General features: G+C 39.3%; 2 protein-coding genes across 4 annotated transcripts in view; both read left to right on the forward strand.

The window, feature by feature from the left end:
• Positions 1-13194, forward strand: part of SUSD3 (sushi domain containing 3) — a 49240-nt gene extending 36046 nt beyond the window's left edge. Inside the window, exon 5 of one of the 2 annotated variants that reach the window (XM_063291788.1) lies at positions 12776-13194. In XM_063291788.1, coding sequence (XP_063147858.1) covers positions 12776-12992 — 217 coding nt within the window. In that variant the 3' untranslated portion in view covers positions 12993-13194. The remainder of the gene's footprint in view (positions 1-12775) is intronic. The other variant, XM_063291789.1, reaches the window with a different exon arrangement.
• A 3540-nt stretch (positions 13195-16734) lies between these two features.
• Positions 16735-20436, forward strand: part of CARD19 (caspase recruitment domain family member 19) — a 39861-nt gene continuing 36159 nt past the window's right edge. For both annotated transcript variants that reach the window (XM_063291791.1, XM_063291793.1), the window contains exon 1: positions 16735-16874. In XM_063291791.1, the coding sequence (XP_063147861.1) occupies positions 16859-16874 (16 nt within the window). In that variant the 5' untranslated portion in view covers positions 16735-16858. The remainder of the gene's footprint in view (positions 16875-20436) is intronic.

Genomic DNA, 20436 nt, shown 5'->3' on the forward strand with positions numbered 1-20436 from the left:
CCCTAGCATCAGCATCTTCTCCAGGGTGTCCTGTCTTCTCATGATGTGGCCAAAGTATTTCAGTTTTGCCTTTAATATCATTCCCTCAAGTGAGCAGTCTGGCTTTATTTCCTGGAGGATGGACTGGTTGGATCTTCTTGCAGTCCAAGGCACTCTCAGAATTTTCCTCCAACACCACAGTTCAAAAGCATCGATCTTCCTTCGCTCAGCCTTCCTTATGGTCCAGCTCTCACAGCCATATGTTACTACAGGGAACACCATTGCTTTAACTATGCGGGCCTTTGTTGTCAGTGTGATGTCTCTGCTCTTAACTATTTTATCGAGATTTGTCATTGCTCTTCTTCCAAGGATTAAGCGTCTTCTGATTTCCTGACTGCAGTCAGCATCTGCAGTAATCTTTGCACCTAGGAATACAAAGTCTTTCACTGCTTCTACATTTTCTCCCTCTATTTGCCAGTTATCAATCAAGCTGGTTGCCATAATCTTGGTTTTTTTGAGGTTTAGCTGCAAACCAGCTTTTGCACTTTCTTCTTTCACCTTCATCATAAGGCTCCTCAGTTCCTCTTCACTTTCAGCCATCAAAGTGGTATCATCTGCATATCTGAGATTGTTAATGTTTCTTCCAGAGATTTTAACTCCAGCCTTGGATTCCTCAAGGCCAGCTTGTCGCATGATGTGTTCTGCATACAAGTTGAATAGGTAGGGTGAGAGTATACAGCCCTGCCGTACTCCTTTCCCAATCTTAAACCAGTCTGTTGTTCCGTGGTCTGTTCTTACTGTTGCTACTTGGTCGTTATACAGATTCTTCAGGAGGCATACAAGATGACTTGGTATCCCCATACCACTAAGAACTTGCCACAATTTGTTATGGTCCACACAGTCAAAGGCTTTAGAATAGTCAATAAAACAGAAATAGATGTTTTTCTGAAACTCCCTGGCTTTTTCCATTATCCAGCGGATATTGGCAATTTGGTCTCTAGTTCCTCTGCCTTTTCTAAACCCAGCTTGTACATCTGGCAATTCTCGCTCCATGAACTGCTGAAGTCTACCCTGCAGGATCTTGAGCATTACCTTACTGGCATGTGAAATGAGTGCCACTGTTCGATAGTTTGAACATTCTTTCGTGTTTCCCTTTTTTGGTATGGGGATATAAGTTGATTTTTTCCAGTCTGATGGCCATTCTTGTGTTTTCCAAATTTGCTGGCATATAGCATGCATTACCTTGACAGCATCATCTTGCAAGATTTTGAACAGTTCAGCTGGGATGCCGTCGTCTCCTGTTGCCTTGTTATTAGCAATGCTTCTTAAGGCCCACTCAACCTCACTCTTCAGGATGTCTGGCTCTAGCTCACCGACCACACTGTCAAAGCTATCCCCGATATTGTTATCCTTCCTATACAGGTTTTCTGTATATTCTTGCCACCTTTTCTTGATCTCTTCTTCTTCTGTTAGGTCCTTGCCATCTTTGTTTTTGATCATACCCATTTTTGCCTGGAATTTACCTCCAATGTTTCTAATTTTCTGGAAGAGGTCTCTTGTCCTTCCTATTCTATTGTCTTCTTCCACTTCCGCGCATTGCTTGTTTAAAAACAATTCCTTATCTCTTCTGGCTAACCTCTGGAATTTTGCATTTAATTGGGCATATCTCCCCCTATCACTGTTGCCTTTTGCTTTCCTTCTTTCTTGGGCTACTTCTAGTGTCTCAGCAGACAGCCATTTTGCCTTCTTGGTTTTCTCTTTCTTTGGGATGTATTTTGTTGCCGCCTCCTGAACAATGCTGCCAACTTCTGTCCATAGTTCTTCCGGGACCCTATCTACTAAGTCCAGTCCCTTAAATCGATTCTTCACCTCCACTGCATATTCCTTAGGAATATTAGTGAGCTCATATCTAGCTGATCTGTGGGTCTTCCCTAATCTCTTTAGTCTGATCCTAAATTGTGCAAGAAGAAGTTCGTGATCTGAACTACAGTCAGCTCCAGGCCTTGTTTTTACCGACTGTACAGATGTCCGCCACCTTTGGCTGCAAAGGATGTAATCAATCTGATTTCGGTGTTGTCCATCTGGTGAAGTCCATGTATAAAGCCGTCTCTTAGGTTGTTGGAAGAGAGTGTTTGTTATGCAGAGTGAATTGTCTTGGCAAAATTCTATCAGCCTGTGTCCTGCTTCGTTTTGTTCTCCCAGGCCATACTTACCTGTAATTCGAGGTGTCATTTGACTGCCCACCTTAGCATTCCAGTCTCCCGTGATGAAAATAACATCTCTTTTAGGCGTGTTGTCCAGTAGGTGCTGCAGATCCTCATAGAACTGCTCTACTTCAGCTTCTTCAGCATTTGTGGTTGGGGCGTATATTTGGATCACTGTGATGTTAGATGGCTTGCCCTGAATTCGAATTGAGATCATTCTGTCGTTTTTTGGGTTGTATCCAAGCACTGCTTTAGCCACTTTACTATTAATTATGAAGGCTACTCCATTTCTTCTGTGGTCCTCTTGTCCGCAGTAGTAGATCTGGTGGTCATTTGATGTGAAGTGGCCCATTCCAGTCCATTTCAGTTCACTGACGCCCAGAATGTCTATCTTTAATCTTGACATCTCACCAATAACCACATCCAATTTGCCCTGGCTCATAGATCTTACGTTCCAGGTTCCGATGGTGTGTTGATCCTTAGAACATCGGATTCGCCGTTCACCACCAGCACCGTCGGCCGCTAGCCGTCCTTTCGGCTTTGAGCTAGCTGCGTCATCACGTCTGGGGCTAGTTGAGCTCATCCTCTGTTCCTCCCCAGTAGCATTTTGACCATCTTCCGACCTGGGGGTCTCATCTTCCGATGGTATACCGACATATCTCTGGTTGTACTGATCCATTTAGTTTTCGCGGCAAGAATACTGAGGTGGGTTGCCATTACCTTCCCCAGGGATCGCATTTAGTCTGACCTCTCTGTCATGACCTTCCCGTCTTGGGTGGCCTTTCACGGTTTAGCTCATGGCATCATTGAGGTGCTCAAGCTCCAGCACCACGACAAGGTAACGATCCTTTGCTGAAGTTTTCTCAGGTACCTGTCCCTTTTCTGTTACTACATGATTCGGCCACATTTAGATGCCAGCATGTTAAGGAATATTTAGATCTTGGCAAAAATGTGTAATAAACAAGGGCCTCTGGAGGCCAGCAATGAAGAAGTGTTCTGGAAGTCCAAGAATGAAATTATAATTAATGAAGCAATGCACTTTATTAAAAAAAAAAAAAAACAATGGAGGCTAATAACTGAATATTCATTCATTTCAATCAGCACCATAAAAGCTAACACAGGGATCTGAAGTTCCAATAGAAGAGAATATATGTAGCTCAGGGTTGAACTCTGGAGTTCTTAGTATTCTCTGAGCTTGGATGTTTGCTTGCAGACATTTCATTACTTGGCTAGGTAACATCATCAGCACTAGTGTGGGGTTTACCCTAACCCCCAAAAGTGCCTGACCACTCAACCCACTAGAGCACAACCAACACAAGCTATGAAAAGGATAACTCTGCCATACATCAGAAACCTCTCGGAAACTCCCAACAGACTATTACAACCACACAGCATCACTGTACCACACAAACCAACCAAAGCCTTTCAGAGCATCTTAAGTAAACCAAAAGACCCAGTAGCCCAAGAAGAAAAAACAGGAGTCATCTACAACATACAGTGTAAGGACTGTGACAGCCACTATGTAGGACAGACAGGCAGAAGACTAGCAGAGCACATCCACGAACACCAACTAGCAGTCAGAAGACACAATGAAAACTCCTTAATCTCACAACACATGGACAGACTCAACCATACTTTCAACTGGGAAGCTGTGAGCATCTTAAACCAAGCCAAATCCAAAAACACTAGGGAATTCTTGGAAGCTGCTGTGTATAAACAGGGAGCAAACCCCCCACTCACTAGCGCTACTTAGTTTGGTGATGAAATGTTCACAGATCTGAAGTAGTTAATAGGCTATAGAGAATGTAGTACATTCAATTCAAGGAGAGAGAAAGAGAAAGAGAGAGAAAGAGAAAGTGAGTTCAGAGAAGGATGGAGAAAGCAGGGGATTTTGAGAAGCAATTGACTCTAATGGAGCTCACACAGAGTTCAGCTATATAGACAGAAAAAGCAGAAAAATCAAAGTAGAAACTAAACACACTACAAGACTTTGTGCCAAGGGTGAGGGGTTCAATGTAAGGTCAAAAGAGTCTGAATCTTCTCACCAAGCAAATAAGTCAGTAGCTTTTGAAATGCAGCTTTAATGGCTCTTGCCATAGTAAAAAGGGCAGGAGGTTTAAAGATGTGATGTTAAAACTTTGTTCATAGCAAGGAAGGCAAAGAGTGTAAAGAGGCAGCATTCATACATGCCCTCATGTTTGTGCGAGCATCATTACTTGCTCAGGGAAAGGCAGTACAAAGACAGATTATGTTTCTGGGAGGAAAGGAAAGTGAGCATTTCTGGACAGAAGAGGGAAGGAAGTCAAGAATCATCTTTCCTGGCAATGCTGGGCTGGATGGGCTTGCATTGCTGGAGTAAGGAGTTACCTAGGGAGGTGGATGGCACACCTAGCAAAACAAAGGACAGAAGTGTGCTTCCTTCCCTGAATTGCTGTTCAGGAATAGCAACTTTAAAGATGGGACTGAACCAAAAAGATAGTTCAGGAAATAGTTTCAGAGAAATAGCTGGGTGCAAGGAAGAGTGACAGGCACTAACAAAGAGAATAAAAAAAGGAATTGCTGGGGGGGGGGATATTGGGCTTGGTTAATGGCTTTTTTTTTCAGGATTGACAAAGATGAAGATAGTCTGATGGAATCTTCATCTTGCAGGATTATCTGGGATGAGTTTGAGCATGTCCATTTTAAGGACTGATGTTCAGCCACTTGTGGTTTGGACCTTGCTCTTATTGAGTGGTGAAAGCTTCCAGGGAGGCACTGGGGGCTAAACCAGGGTGGTTGTGAATGCATATTGAGGGTGGGGGTGGTATTGTTGGCCTTGTAGGAGGGGATGATGCATCCACTCTTGAAGAAACCATTGGTCTACCCAGCAGGCCTAGATAACTGTCAAATAGTCTCCAACCTTCCCTTTTTGCTTGGGGCTCCTGAAAAGATGGTTGGTCAGTGGGACTGAAGCAAGCAGTGATTGGGTCCTGGACAAAAAGGGTTGAGGACACCTATTCTCATTCCCTGGCACACACTTCTTTTCTCATTTAGATAACCTTTTCTCCCCAAACAGCAGTTGGCAGAGAAGGGTGAGATAGATCTTATCAGAAATCTAAACTGATCTCCTGTAAGAGGACTTTGAAGTTAGATCAAGAAACACCTGTGGCTCAAGGGCTGTAGGATCCTCACCCTGATAATTTCTTATATTTATGAAACATCGTAACATATGCAGTAGGTACATCCACCAAACTATATAGCAGGTGAGCTACATGTGAATTTCTGGCATGTGGACTTTCAAAATAAATGTTTCATTTTTCTAAATCTCCATATCGCCTCATTAAAAAAAAACAGCTAAAACAATTCGTTGAAAGAAGAAAGAAGGTTGTTGCTAGTTTATCTAGCTAAAATGCTAATAGGAAAATGTCACTAGTTAGCTAATCTAATTGCTGGGTGAACTGTAAAAAGCCACTGGGTTTCATTAAGTATGAGAGACTGTCTTCTGAGGATTGGTTGCAAAGCTGCTATATACCAACAGCAAAAAAAAAATAAAAATAAAAATTGGTAGAGCTGCTATTTGGGGCACTCCCACTTAAGTATTTGCAGGTTATTTTTAGATGTTGCTATCTCTGAAAGACTGAGATATTAGATATCGTGGGAGTTTTTAAAAGGTTACATCAGGATGTTTTTTTAGCTGGGGGTGGTAGTGAGGGAAAGTGGAGGATTTAAAGAAAAGAAGCACATTGAGCCTCTAGGAAAACTGCCATTGGGAAGGAAAAGAATAATTGAATAATTCATTTCAATTGAAACAAAATGAGTTGTCGTCTATGGGAGCTTACACAATAAAAGAAGCAATCTATGGTGCAAATGCTGACTAGCAGTCCTTGGTGCTCTCTGTAGCTTGTTGTTTTCTTGCAGACATTTCATTGCCAGACTAGGCAACCTCTTAAGTGTGAAGAGGGAGTGGGCCTTGCTCTCAGTTTATATACCGTGGCTGGCCCTGCTTGTGTTGGTGGGGGTGTTGTTCTCTCCTTGGGAGTTCTTTGATTGGGCTGTTTGCTGCTTTGTTGACTGCCTGAGTTAACAGTTCCTTGATTTTGGCTTTTCTATTGTCTCTGTTGAACGGTATGTAACTGTTGTTTACCTCTATGTGTCTGTTGATGGCTGCTTGGTCTGAGTGCCAGGCTTCCAGGCATTCTCTGGCATTTTTGGATTTGGCTTGGTTTAGGATGCTCACCGTTTCCCAGTTGAAGGTATGGCCCTTACAGTCCTTACACTGTATGTTGTAGATGACTCCTGTTTTTCCTTCTTGGACTACTGGGTCTTTTGGGTTACTTAGGATGTTTTGAAGAGTTTTAGCTGGTTGTGTGCTATGGTGAGGCCGTGTGCTTGCAACAGTCTGTTGGTAGTTTCCAAAACAGTCTTTCTTTCCTGCTGTCACATCCCACCAATGGAATCGGTTTATTGTCTCTAAATTTGAAAGCTTCATCGTGTCCTAATGACTAAGAGAAATTCTATAACTATCTGCTGAGCAGTCCTTTTGAGCATAATGTAGCTTCAGAATTAGCATATAGAATTGCAAATGTTGACACATTTTTGCTGGTTTTTCTGATCCTTTTAAACACATCTAAATTACTACTCCTTACCACACCTTGTGGCATCAAATGTCCCCAATTTTTCCCTCCCTCTCGTCCTTCCTTCTTTTTCTGCATCTTCAGCCTTTCATTTATTTAACTTACAGGCAATTCTAGAAGGCATACAGCAACAATAATACAGGTTTTAAAACTACAAAAGAAAAATGGCAATAGCACCTAACTAACAGCAATATGTTGCAGCTAACTAATTATGCTACATATAGAACAGATGTCACAAAGCAGCCTGCCCCCAGGCCTGCTGAAAAAGCCAGGAGTTCAAGGCTTTCCTGAGGCTGGGATTTTTGTGGACTTAAAGGAGAATGCTGATCTAGAGGGCAAGGCCCATCTACAGGGACCTGTAAGCTGCTGCTTCTCTCATGGGCTTGGGAGCTGGCTGACTCTGCCAGACCTTATTGGATCTATAGATTTAATCTATCGGCCCCCAATCGGGGGACCTCCAGATTTTTTCAGCCCAACTCCCATCATTTCCCCTCGGCGTGACTCCCACTACCAATAAACTGCATTTGGATGCATCTGGTTGAGGCTGCCTAGGTTTATTTTATGGTGATCCTTTAAGATAGGAGATGGGCATTTTTCGTTTTAAACATGTACTTTTTTTTCCAGGTTCTGTAATCCATATGGGCAATAACCAGGCCTGAAAATATCAACCCCCTTTTTGCATTTTTCAATGGGGTGTTGGGAAACTGAGGTGGAAAATAGGTGTTAAACTCAGAAGAAAAAGACACATTTATTTTGTACTTTGGTGAGACTAAAAAGTACAAAAACCACAGAGCTGTAAACTGTTGGTTTTGTCACCCAATTTCAGTGGCATGCTTGAGAAATGATCTGGGTGCTGCAGAACTAGTTTGGAGGGACCATCCCTGTTTTATATAGGCTTCAAGGTTTTAATATTTAGGGAAGGAGGGACACATTAAAAACAACCTTGATGAAACATGTCCTCATATTGTATTCTAGTGGTTGGAATTCTAAGCAAAAACATTAACAGGAAAGGTATACAATATGATATACTACTTTGGTTTTCCCTCCATTTTATAATAAAAAGATTCTCTCCTCTCTTTCCTTTTTCTGTGCTCCTGTATATGTTAAGTCTTGATCTTACTCCTGTGAAATAGCTACTTGTTTCTTTTCTCTTGTTCCTCTATTAGTATTCCTTTATCAGATTGTAGGACAATGGGATTTCTGACATTTGACCACCTAAAAATTCTTCCAGAACCTGTTCCTGTGGATAGGAATAGTCTTGAGGCCATAGAGAGCTCAGAAGAGTGGCAAAAATATGTGTTTGGAAGACTAGAAAGTATTAACAGTGCTTGGTTAGTTGGAGCAGTAGCATGGATCAAATATAAAGCCGTTTCCTGTGTTTGTATGACCTTAGTATCCGAGTAAGTGGATAGGAGACTTAGATAAATCACACAATTGAAGCGTGGCACATCTATGCCTTCAGTGCTTTGTTCATGCTATTATTATCATCATTATTATTACTACTACTATTACTATTTTTATTAAGAGTTAGAGGCTGCCCAACTCCAGCACACTTCTGGAGTTTAAAAGCAGAAAAAAACAATAGAGAGAATCTGAAGCATCTGGACAATTACTTCACGCTTTTGCATTATACCAGTTGTCAGTGGGGGAATGTAGGTTTCAGATGACCAGGAGAATGAAAAAAGGAAATCCTTCCAGGTTCAAGTACAACCAGAATTGAATATGACAGGATTGAAAGTAACATAGCAAATCTGTGTCTAAGATGAGCAGAAATGATACACAGACAACAGCAGCAGAAGGACTATATAATATGGAGAGCTACTTTATTAGGACTTGTTTTAATTACACATCGTATACCCTCTTGATTTTTTGGATGTGGGGTAGCATAAAAATATTTTGAATTAAAAGATACTGTAAATCAGTGATTTTCAGGTTGTTGTGCAGTTACTCATTTGAGTCTAAGTAATTTCCTTTTGGTGAAGACAAAAAAGTCAAGCAATATTTAGCCAATGTAATTCTGTTTTCTTTATATAATATTATCCTGTTGCAAACATTGTGTTCCTTGTGCATGATTTTTCTCATAAAGAATCTATTACTGCCACTAAAATGTATATTTTGGAACAAGAAATTTCCTCCCACTCCCTTTTGGAAGAAATTTCTTAGCAAAGCCATTTTCAACATCTGTCAGGAAATATATGAACACACTTATAATGCCTTAACTGTGCAGGCATCTTTTTATTGCTAGTGCGATTAACATTATTGTCCCTTCTGGCAAAGAACAATAATAACAAAGGAGAATTAAGGGGATTTTTCTGAATGCCATTGGTGCTTATTATTATTTTTCCTTTTATTTAAAAAAAAGAGAGCAATGCAAATTAAGACCAAAGCTAAAGACACCAATCAAACTATCAGAGCATTCTGCTGATCCTACAAGTGAGATCTGAATATAAATAGAGTTATCTATATGCATTTGTGGGAATGAGAATGCATATTTATGCACATGCCCACCCTTTTGTCATCTCATCTACACCTTGCTGAACTGCACTCTCTATAAACTAAAATATTGCAGAATTTAAAAGTAATAACAGACCAAAAAAGTAATTCCTGTGTTGAAATGATAGGGCCAATTGAGTACTTTCAAATTTACAATCCTCATAGGTGCTTCCAAAAACTGGGCTGATAGGACCTTGCTTGCTGTAAGCTAAATAAAAAGTGAAAATGTAATCAATTGTTGGCATATTACAGGATCTAATGCATCTCAATGTATCCTTCCAAACAATGGATGTGATATAATCGAGTGGGCAGTGTTGGCTGCTTCACTTTCTCAAGCCTTTGTGCATCCATATTGCTCCTAACATTTTGAAGTGGAAGTTTTTCTCTTTCATTTGTTTACATTTTTTTAAAAGTAGGAAAGTGGATGGCTGCTTTATTTCTGATAAGGAGTCTGTGAATTCTTATCTTTCTGGTCAGTTTCATAGCCAAAATATTCACCACCCCAGCTGCTGCCTCCCCTCCCCCAATTTTTAAAGTCAGTTTCATACCACCCTTTAATTCTGGGCATTTTCAGAGTTAGGACAAGAAAATACTTGCTTAGTTTTTTTACTAATTCCAAAGTCACACCTTAATTTTTCTAATTGATCATTGAACTAAGCAGACCTTAGTCTAACGAAGTGAATTAAGAATGAATAATTAATCTGATTAAGCTTGGTAGTCTTGGTAGAAGAAAAGAATTTTGCTGTGCAGGATATAAAATTAGGTTGCCACCAAAATATGTGTGGCAAGAAATAGAAAAAGATGTTGATCACCAACTTGTCATCCACCTTCTGCAAGGAGAATCTCCTTTTTATCCTGTGTCACTTTCATATTTTCATTACCTTTTCTGGTCAGTCTCTGTTGTCCCTTTCTTCTGAAGTTTTTGGACTAAGAATTAGGTTTGGCTGCATTTCTCAACACTGTTGATTCATGCAGCAATTTCTCTAATAAGGTTACATTGGCCACATTATGGTTACTTTGCTAATTCTGTCAAAGTCCCACCATCAGGGTCGTTTCTTCCAGTCTCACACAATCTGTGTCTGAGTTGCCATCTTCAAGAGAATAATTAAGATTTAAGAAAAATAATTATGCAAATAAAGCCAAGTGAGTTGAGATATTACGTAAAAATGTATGTTCCAGAAATTTGCTGTATGTTCATATTCCCATTAGAATTAATCCCACAAGTCTTTTATTCCAGTTAACATAGTAAATATACTTCAACATCTGTCATGAGTATTTGCATCCAAAATCAGCAGCATTAGTGAGAATAATTACCTAGGTCTGCAGCAGAAAGACTCACTCATAGTATAGTGGGCTTTAATAATAATTTGATCAATGTTTAATTGATCAAATTATTACCGATAAGTATTGTGATAGAAATGAAGCATTTGTTCAGGAGCTTTCCTAGGAATTTTGTAAAAGTGAGATTGACAAAGCTTCAATAATTGTTACCATTAAAAACTTTGTGATTGATTTTTTAACAGCACTCCTAGAGATAATTGATTTTTTTCCCAGTCTCCATTCTGTTCACAGCTGTGGTTTATTGCTGTACAAATCAAACTGAATTAAGACAAGTTGATTTTAGACAAATGGAATTTATTGAGATTTTAAGGTATGGATTTTAGTGACATTTACTCAATGTCTAGCTGTGTTTTAAGCCTAAGGTGTAACTATTTCAATGATTTCTTTTGTTTTACATTGGCCAAAGTACTGTCTTTTTGACATAAAACTTCAAAGAACATTCTAGAGCAGTGTTTTTCAAACTTGGCAACTTTAAGGTGTGTGGACTTCAACTCCCAGAATTCCCCAGCCAGAAGCACAAAGTGTGGTATTCAGTGAATTATTTCCTGTAATTGCTCTAGCTTCAAGTCTCTCCAAGACCATTGCAAAAGTAAGAAACAGTAGGCTAATAGAATTCCAAATGATCCAAGTGAAGAAAGTGCCATAAGGAAGGCTATGTAGATGTGGATTATGCAAAATTTTCTTTCCAGTAAAGATCAGTGTGAAGACTGCAGAGCTGGTGTACAGTGCAGTTGAGAACACATCTTTAAAGAACATGCTTGGTTATAGTACATGTGGTACAGGTGGTCCTTGGGTTATGACAGGAATTGGGATTGGGATTGCCATCGCTAAGCAATGTGGTTGTAAAGTGCAATATCACATGACTGCATCACTTAGCGACAGCAGTCCTAATTGCCATTGTAGCCCAAGACACACGGGTCATTAAGCAGGAAGTGGCGGGAATCCCAGGTAAGGAATGCAAGGGTGCCATAGGAGGGTTGAGAGGTGCCGCTGGGGGGTGAGGGAGGCCCTGAGAGTGCTGGCGCAGGCTGTACGTGAGTCAAGGGGAGGGCTTGGGTGAATCGGGGAATGCAGGCTGCATGCGAATTGGGGGAGTGCTTGGCAGGCCCAGCACAGGCCACTCGTGAGTTGAGGGAGGCTGGGGGAGGGCTCAGGAGGCCCAGTGTAGGCCGCATGTGAGTTGGGAGAGACCTGGGAGGGCCAGTGAAGGCTGCACGCAGGTGAGCGGGTGCTGCAGGCAGGAGCGACTTACTGGAGCAACTTCTGACCTTCCCTGGTGGCTTCTCCATTGACTTTGCTTGTGGGAAGCCAGCAGGGAAGGTTGCAAATGGCGATCACATGAATGCGGCTCCCTGAGATATCATAATGGCAAGATGGGCACCCAAGCACCTGGATTGCAATCATGTGACCACAGGGGTGTTGTGATGGCTGGAACTTCAGAGACTGGTCATATGTCCATTTTTTTCAGCACTGCTATAATTTTGAACAGTTGCTGAATGAATGGATGTAAGTCGAGGACTACCTGTAGTTCTCCCCAGGGACACAAGTGTTGATTAACATGAACTGTTCAGTTTTGGTGATCCATGCGAACACTTTCCAAACTTCCTAGAATTTCCTCCGACAGATATAGCAGAGCATTTGCCTCCCTTGTTTATTCAGCAGTGAAATGTTTCCTCACCATTTCCAAGACCCAAATTATCTCAATGAAAAAATGAATAATTATGTCTTCTAGTTTCGCCCAGAGATACAGTTAACAAGCTTATTATATATATAATCGCTTTCCCTAGAAAAATCTTCATTGGCACAAATCAAAGCATGCTTCATTACTAAACTGACTAATATTTTAAAATTGTCAAGCATATCTTGGCTTTATGTCATTTCAGGGAATAAAATTGATGATTTTAAGTACACTTACATGTACATACCTATAATTCTTGTATTTTTCTAAATTTTATCAAACAGTATACATCTAGGATTTAGGATGGTTCTAAATTAATTGTATATTCAAATTATAAAAGTATTAATTATGCATTTTACATTCTTACCTATACCATATCAGGTGCCTGGCAAAATTGCAGTAGCTAAATTAAGTCGAAGCTAGTTTTTCTACATAAATAAAAAGAACGCCTTTTCTTTGTTTTTTAGCTTCAAAGAAGACTGGACTAGAGACATGGCAGAAACAAGCTGTTCTGGAGAACATGACTTACAAAATAAATCAGCTAAAACCAGTAATGTACTTGGTAAACAGTTGGTCCTTGGACATAATGTTGGCATACATAGCATCCATACAATACATGCTGTAGAAGTCTATGGGCATGACAAGGATATCCTTGGAAAACTGCATACTCACTTACCTGGATAAACAATCTCAACTGTTAAAGTTGTCCTGACCAAAGCAAATTGTGAATACACATACTTACTGAATGTGCCTTAAAAACAACATAAAAATAAACATCTAGACTATCCCTCATGTATCTATTCCAGTAAATGTCTGACTATAGCTATAATTTAGCAAATCTCCAAAAATTTGGAAAACTAAATCCAGTTTCACTAAAAAAAAATAACACATTTTGATATTTACTAGGGCAGTGCATGCTTCAAAAATGATTGGGAAGAAATGCCTTGGATTTGTACAAGCATAGTACATCCTGTTCATTAAAGAAGCTCAGCTTTGTCCAGATATCCAGCTTTGTCCAGATATTCTGTAAAAGGTGCTGCTGCTTTAATGAACAGGATAGAGATGCTGTGCTCTGTTCCGAAGCACTTTGGAATTATTTTTTGATGTGTGTGCACACCTACGATTTAACATCAAGCTATCATTTCTACACTTTGCTTAAGAAAACAAAAAAGGGATCACATCAAGAAAGAAATTGTATATTGTTGTAATATGTGCTTCAGTATTGGCTCTTAACAGTTTGTACCTTTTCTGCATGTGAAAATCCTGATAGTGACGATAAACACAAAACACATTTATTTTACCTTCTCTTTTTATAGACATATCAAAAAGAAAATGTATTTTTGCACAATACAGGCATTAAAATAAATATATATATATATATTTTAAATGAGAAATCTATCAAACAAACCTGTTGCTTCAGTGTCTTGATTGTCTTACAATCTTCCATTTCAGGTTCTTTACTAGGTGTCCTTATGGTTGACTATTTGTTAGGAGAACTTAGATCCTACCTTTCCATTTAGTGAATGTCACCGCAGCTCATGTAAAAATAAAATAAACCCTTTTTGAAAACAAAAATCTAACTTCTGCTGCAACAACCTGATACTAATTTCTAAATAAATAAGTGAAAAAGCTACCATATCACATCAATTGAAACTGAAATTACCCACTGATGGTTTTAATAAAAAAAGAATTCACAGGGTACCTACAAGGGATAAAATGAGGTTATGTGAATAAGAAAAAATGACTTATTTTTAATAGCCAGGCAATTATCCTTTGAAGCAGAGCTTCTAGTGATTATCTTAATAGAGGGGCTGGTTTGTTCTTATAGGTATAAGAATGAGGATTGTCAGAGAATAACAAGCTTGAAAAATCAAGCTCTGATTCTTGAAAATATTCAGTGAGAATGAATCCCAACAACTTGGTGGTTCACCAATAAAAACAAGAAACAATGCAGTAATAGACAAAAATAAAATATGGCAAGGATGACCAAAAAAATGAATAGGAAAGAACAGACAAATCCACACAATCCAAGGGGGCTTCACTAATCCTCACAAAAGCTCTGGGCCAAAGATTCTAGTAGAAGTGTGTCCAAAGTCTCAATGTCATATGGAATAGGATTTTCAAACTCTGTTCCATGGAACCCTAAGTTTCTGCAAGAACTTGATGAGTTTCATGAGAGTCTAAGGACAAAATCAAAAATGAGGAAGTTCATTTGAACACCATTAGTGTTGTAGCACTAGATTTTTGCCTCTTGATCAGGAGTTCTGGGAATTTTTCCCCCCTAAATGTATTAATAGGTTCCATGAAAACCCCTGAAACAGAGAATGCATATTGTTGTTTATACAATTTAAAGCAGCCCACAAACCTTACCTCAATCATATTAGCAGGATGTGTGTAAGGTGGATCTGAATTATTATAACCATCTTACAGATGTTGTGCCTTCAAGTCAGGGTTGACTCCTGGCAACTCCTTGGACAAGTTCCTGCAGTTTTCTTGGCAAGATTTCAGAATTGGTTTGCCCTTGCCTGCTTCCTAGGGCTGACAGAAAGTGACTGGCCCAAGGTCATCCAGCTGTCTATACCTAAGGAGGGACTAGAACTCATGGTCTTCTGGTTTCTAGCCTGGTACCTCGACCACTACAATGGTAAAGATGAAGAAAGACTACAATACAGCAGGATTTCCATTTCTGCAAGAAGATTTGAACCTTGAAACTCCTTGTTGCCTAGCTGCTACTACATGCATCTTTTACATATAGCAGAGAAAACAGGAAGAGGCCAGCATGCATAAAATGGAAATAGAGCAAAGACAGATAAGTCTGGAGGAAGTGGCTTTTGGTGCTTCATTTTGTTGTTCAGCAGGTGGTTCCAGAAAGAGCAACTGACAGGAAAGAGAACATTTTCCAGCAGAGGAGTGTCTCTATCTCCACCAGAGGCAGAAATGCACAAAAATAAGTAATAGTGCATATTCCTCTTAAAATTTTTTTTAGAAAAATCCAAAATAGAAATAATAACAGCAATAATAAGAAACAACACAAACATCCACAGCCTTGGGAAAGCAGTAGATTTACAGAAGGAACATTATTAAAACACTATGATTTATTTAAGCAATTTGGTTCTGCAAACTACAAGGTTATGGCTTTATAAAGAAATTGCACTCAGAGAATTTGGTGATGATTGTGTTCTGTTTCTCCTGTAAATATCCTTTGCTAATGATAATGATATCCCTGGAGCTTTGATTATTGCTCATGTAAGAAATTATGTATCATTTAAAAAATGCATGAGAAAGATGAAAGGAATTGAGCGAACGCAGCAAACATATAAACTAACACATTTAGAAAATTACCCTGTTCCCATTTTTATCAGTTAATGAATTGGAGCAGGCTATCCTGTAGATTTCTTTAAGGTGCAAAATGGCATGCAGCTCTAGCCATATGGTTCTTCCAAAGAACCTTCTACCTCTGAACACTAACTAGGTAACAATAGTCAATAACAAAGTTGTGTGCATTATCAATAGTTCTACTTCCCCAGCTTCTACTGAACCTGTTCCAATGGGCGTATCCTGTTTGCATGATATAACAATATAATGAGCAGATGGGAAATTATTAGGAGCTTCCTATTTATATCAGGTTTACCTGGACAATTTTAGGACCAAAGCAAAACAATGCATTACATAGTAAAGCTCTGAAGATGGTGGTTATTGCAAACCCAAGCTTTAGATGGTCAACCTGCACCATACCTCCTAGGCCACTAATAAGAATTCACTGAACACACAGAGCAAAAACAGAAGTACAAGTTTTAGGATTGTTGGATTGGATACAGTGTTTATTTTGAAATGATGCCCAAGTGTATCATAGTGGGCATGTTTCTCCTATTTCTATTTCAGTATCTTAATCTGTAATTTGGATTTTTCAAAATAAGTATAGCAGCTCAATTATTTACTGCAACTCCTTTTTTAGTTGATTAAGTGATTTTAACTTGGTAATATAACTGACTAATCAAACATTACAGATCTCCCTTAAATGGAAAGAATTGTACCATAGAAAGATTACTTTCAAAAATTAATATACTGTATATCAGCATCTTTTAAAACATAATTCCAGGAAAGAATAGGTTTGCCACAGATATATCACTGTTTTGTTAATAGTATGCCAGTAAACCTTCAGTTAATCTCATTTTAAGCATTTATTCTACGATGAGGGAACAAACACAGTATTCAGTCAGGCTGGACAACCTCCAATAGAAGTTCAGTAGAAATAATTACACTTAGGTTTTTAAAACCTGCATGAAACCAAAGGACAAAGAAATATCATTGGGTCACACTGACCTTTTCCTTCTCAAGTGAACAGAGCAACATATTTTTTCAAGGCGAAAAGAAGACCCCTGGTGGCCAAAGCTTTAATAAGGTAGCACTTGGATTTTACTTTCGGTTTTCCATAAACTCGTCATTAAACTTCCGTTGCTGACAGCAATTGAAGGGGATAATTTTTCAGCTTGCCAGATTTAATGGGTTTCTTTCAGTAATAGCAGGAAACACTGTCAAACCCATGGACAATGATCTTCAGAAAATGTAAGTGGTAGATATTTTCCCCCCTAAGGATGCCCTGGCCAACCGGGCTGCTGAGAGAATTGCGTTCTTGTTTTTTAAGGGCAACGAAAGCTTTGCCCAAGGGACAGGAGAAGATGTGGCCAGCTTTACGGAAAACGGGAGTGTCTGTAGGCTGGTTAATCTCAAATTCCTTTTTTTTTTTTGTGGATCTATTCTGCATGTTTTCGCTGGGATATTTCATTCTTCCTATTTACAATCTTTAACCAAAAAAATCCATTGAACTGCAAGAATATTAGTGGAAAAAGCTGTACAGTTTTTCAGCATTAGCAACTGAAAGTCATCTTATTTTGACTGAATTTATTCTTCAGTGGGAAATATTGCTGATATTATTTCTGGGTGGGTCAATGTAGCAGTTTATTATGTAAACAATTACATGTACTGAAACAATATGCTTGACTGCTAAGTTTTAGATCTGCCAATCAAAACTAGGCATATCCTCAGAAGTGTACTGTGACCTGTAAAGGGCAGGGGTGGGGTAGGGGCAGAAGGAAGAATTCTTTTGAATGGTGCCTCTTCCTGCCCGGTTTAGAACAGAAAACAAGAGTTCAAGGGGGAAAGGTATGTTTCCACTATCACTAGTACTAATATTTGTGAAGGTTAAGTGTGAGGGCTTTTCAAAAGCAGCATACCGTATATAGACAACAGTTAGAAGCCTTTTTTTATAACCTTGGCTATTAAAGCTCCTTCAGATATTGCTAAGTCATACCTGTGATTCCAAACTAACAGCCTTATCATAGGTTTGTTTACCAGAACTTGGAATCATGTGATTAGTTTGCCAACTCCATGCTAGCTCTTACAATAATTTTCAGTACTTCCTAGTGACTGGGAGAGTTGCCCGTAGCACCAGGTGTATTAGCCACTTCCCCAAGCAAAGCACTGCACAGAGCCATCAACAGATGAATCACAACGCTTCTCTTCATCTTTGCTAACACATCAGTGACATTAAGAACATTAAGGTCCTATCATGCTGATTTGTGGAATACTGAATCAGAGAGCCATTTCTTCTCAGAGCTTTGGCTGGACCATACCTTGCCTTGATTTCCAACTGACACTTGAGTTGTAAATTCCAGTCAGCTCTGTCCGCAGTTCTAAATTTGGCACTGTTTACATTAGCTTACAGTCAGCTAATCTAAGGTGAGAAGTAGAGAACAAACTCCTGAATCGTTACTCAGTTACACTTTGACTGGAAATTCTGGAACTTGGACATTTCTTCTAGAGGACCCCAGGTTGTAGAAACCTCTTCTGCATGTTAACAAATATATCCAAGACTGAAAGAGAGGCAGTTTCTCTAGAATGGAAGATGCTAGTCCACAGAAAAGCAAAGAAATTGAAATACTTACATCTGAGAAGTTGGGAGCCATAACTCAGCCTCCTAACCATCTGAAGAGACAAAGAAAACTATTAGTTAATGCTGTGATGTCACTGGAAGGGACTGATTTAATGAAGCAGCCATACTGCTTAGTCAGTCAATGTTCTGGTTGTTATCCGGCTCTTAATTTTCACAATTCAATTGTATTCTAGTGTGATCAAGAAATCGAACCCAAGGCCAAACTCTGCAAAAGGGTTTTGTTTTAAAAGACTTCCACTGAATTCTATGGGATTGCTCTGGTAGGAAAGAAACATTATTTCATGTCAGGAAATAATCTATACACATTCAATTTGGATGAATGGGCCAGGTTTGCAAACACAAGCCTGACCCACTTTAATCTTCTCTGTATCTTCAGGCAAAGGTTTTTATGATCGTTGGTAAATTGGAGAGTTTGGAGGGAAAAGGAAAGGAATAAGACTGGGAGAAAGTTGTTATAAACCAGTTTTAAATGTGCTATATTGTCCAAATTTAGATCCCTATGTTTTCCTATTTATTTGAATAGCTTGGGGCCAGACTTGTCTTCAGAGGCCCATTTCCAGTACTTCTCACAAGAGAAATGAGGGGGGTGACTGCAACATAGGTGGTCTTTGTTTATAGAATGCACCCCACCCCCCACTCACACTGAGGCATGCCTGACACTTGTGTTAATGTTTTTTACTCAGACTTTCATTTTTTCCCACACATTTCTACAGTATTGTATTTTGTATGCCTGCTCAACACCAGAATATTGACTGTTTTTGCTGTGCTATTCACTGCAATGTATAGTTCTTTTTCCCTCTTTGTAAACATTCAGTTAAGTAATGTTGTAATCTGCCCAGAAATCTTCCATTTCAGGCATCATCACCCCCCTCATTTAGGAGACCTTTAGTAAGAGTGCTCTTCATTCTTGATTCCTTTACCGTTGTTTGCTTCATTACATGTTGGTCAAAATTAAAGCATCAACACTAACAGAATGTTTGTGTTAATTCAGCATTAGCCCTGTTGAGTTTAAGCAGAATTACTCCCAGGTGAGAATTCATACAATTGCAGTTAGAGGTTCTTTGTTTGATCAGACTCAATAGCTCCCAACTTCCACATGCAGAGCAACATCTGTATCATTCCAACCTATGGGCATAGCTCAGTGGTAGAGTTCAGTCCAATCCTATGCACATGGACGCCCCATTAAATTCATCCAGACCAATTTAGGGGTTCCCAATTCAGTCTTTGGCATATCCTTGGACTTGGATAAATGCTTCCCAGTCAGCAAAAGGCAGAATGGTCTGACTAGTATAGGGCACCTTTTTATGTTCTGTGCACATACTGTGGGTCATTCTATGTGCACCTCTGTTCCTTTCCTGAAAATTCATTGTAACATTTGAAAAAGGCTTAAGAGCAGTTGCTGGTTTTGTGTGCAGATCCAGTTTACCCAGAGGCCATAAATGGACTTGATGTTTCTGTAACGAGAGACTTGACTTTGTTTCTTCTGCATTTGCAGAAGCTTGTTCCTAGTTCTCTTGCGATGAAAATCATATATTTTGTGAGATCTAAATTGTGAGGCAATTGCTTTTTTATTTTTCCATTATGGGCACAGAGTTTGGGAAGAATTTGCATATATCAGCTTCCACTTTCCCAAAGATAGTCCTTGCAGTATCTTTTTTGATCATTTATTATTATTATTATTATTATTATTATTTCAAGAAAAAAGAATAAACCCTTTGTGGAATCTTAATTACAAAAGTTATATTGACAATGAAAACTATACAGGCTTTACACTGTGTAGAAATAGAGACATTTCCCCTCCCCCAAGGGATGGGCGGGGGTAGAAGTCATATAAAATCTCATATATGGGAGCATGGCCTACAGTAACATGTATCTGAGAGCTTCAGGCAATGTGATCTGTATACACCATTCTGATAGATTTTAATTACAACAGGTAGTTAAATGCCATGTCTGAAAACAGAGCTTGATATGATGTGGAAAGTTGTGCCTGCTTTAATCCACGCACACATTCCACATTCCTTCATTGTTGATCGAATAGAAGCAATAACGCTACCGCATCCTTTTGCATCCTGAGGTTAATGGCCAAATGAGGTCCCCTTTTGACGGCTTGGCTATTTCTTGGAAATATGGTCCATTTTTGTCATTGGAAGAATAGGGTATTTTAAAAGTAAAAAA

The sequence above is a fragment of the Candoia aspera genome, chromosome 2, assembly GCF_035149785.1.
Source record: "Candoia aspera isolate rCanAsp1 chromosome 2, rCanAsp1.hap2, whole genome shotgun sequence".
Classification (NCBI taxonomy): Eukaryota; Metazoa; Chordata; class Lepidosauria; order Squamata; family Boidae; genus Candoia; species Candoia aspera.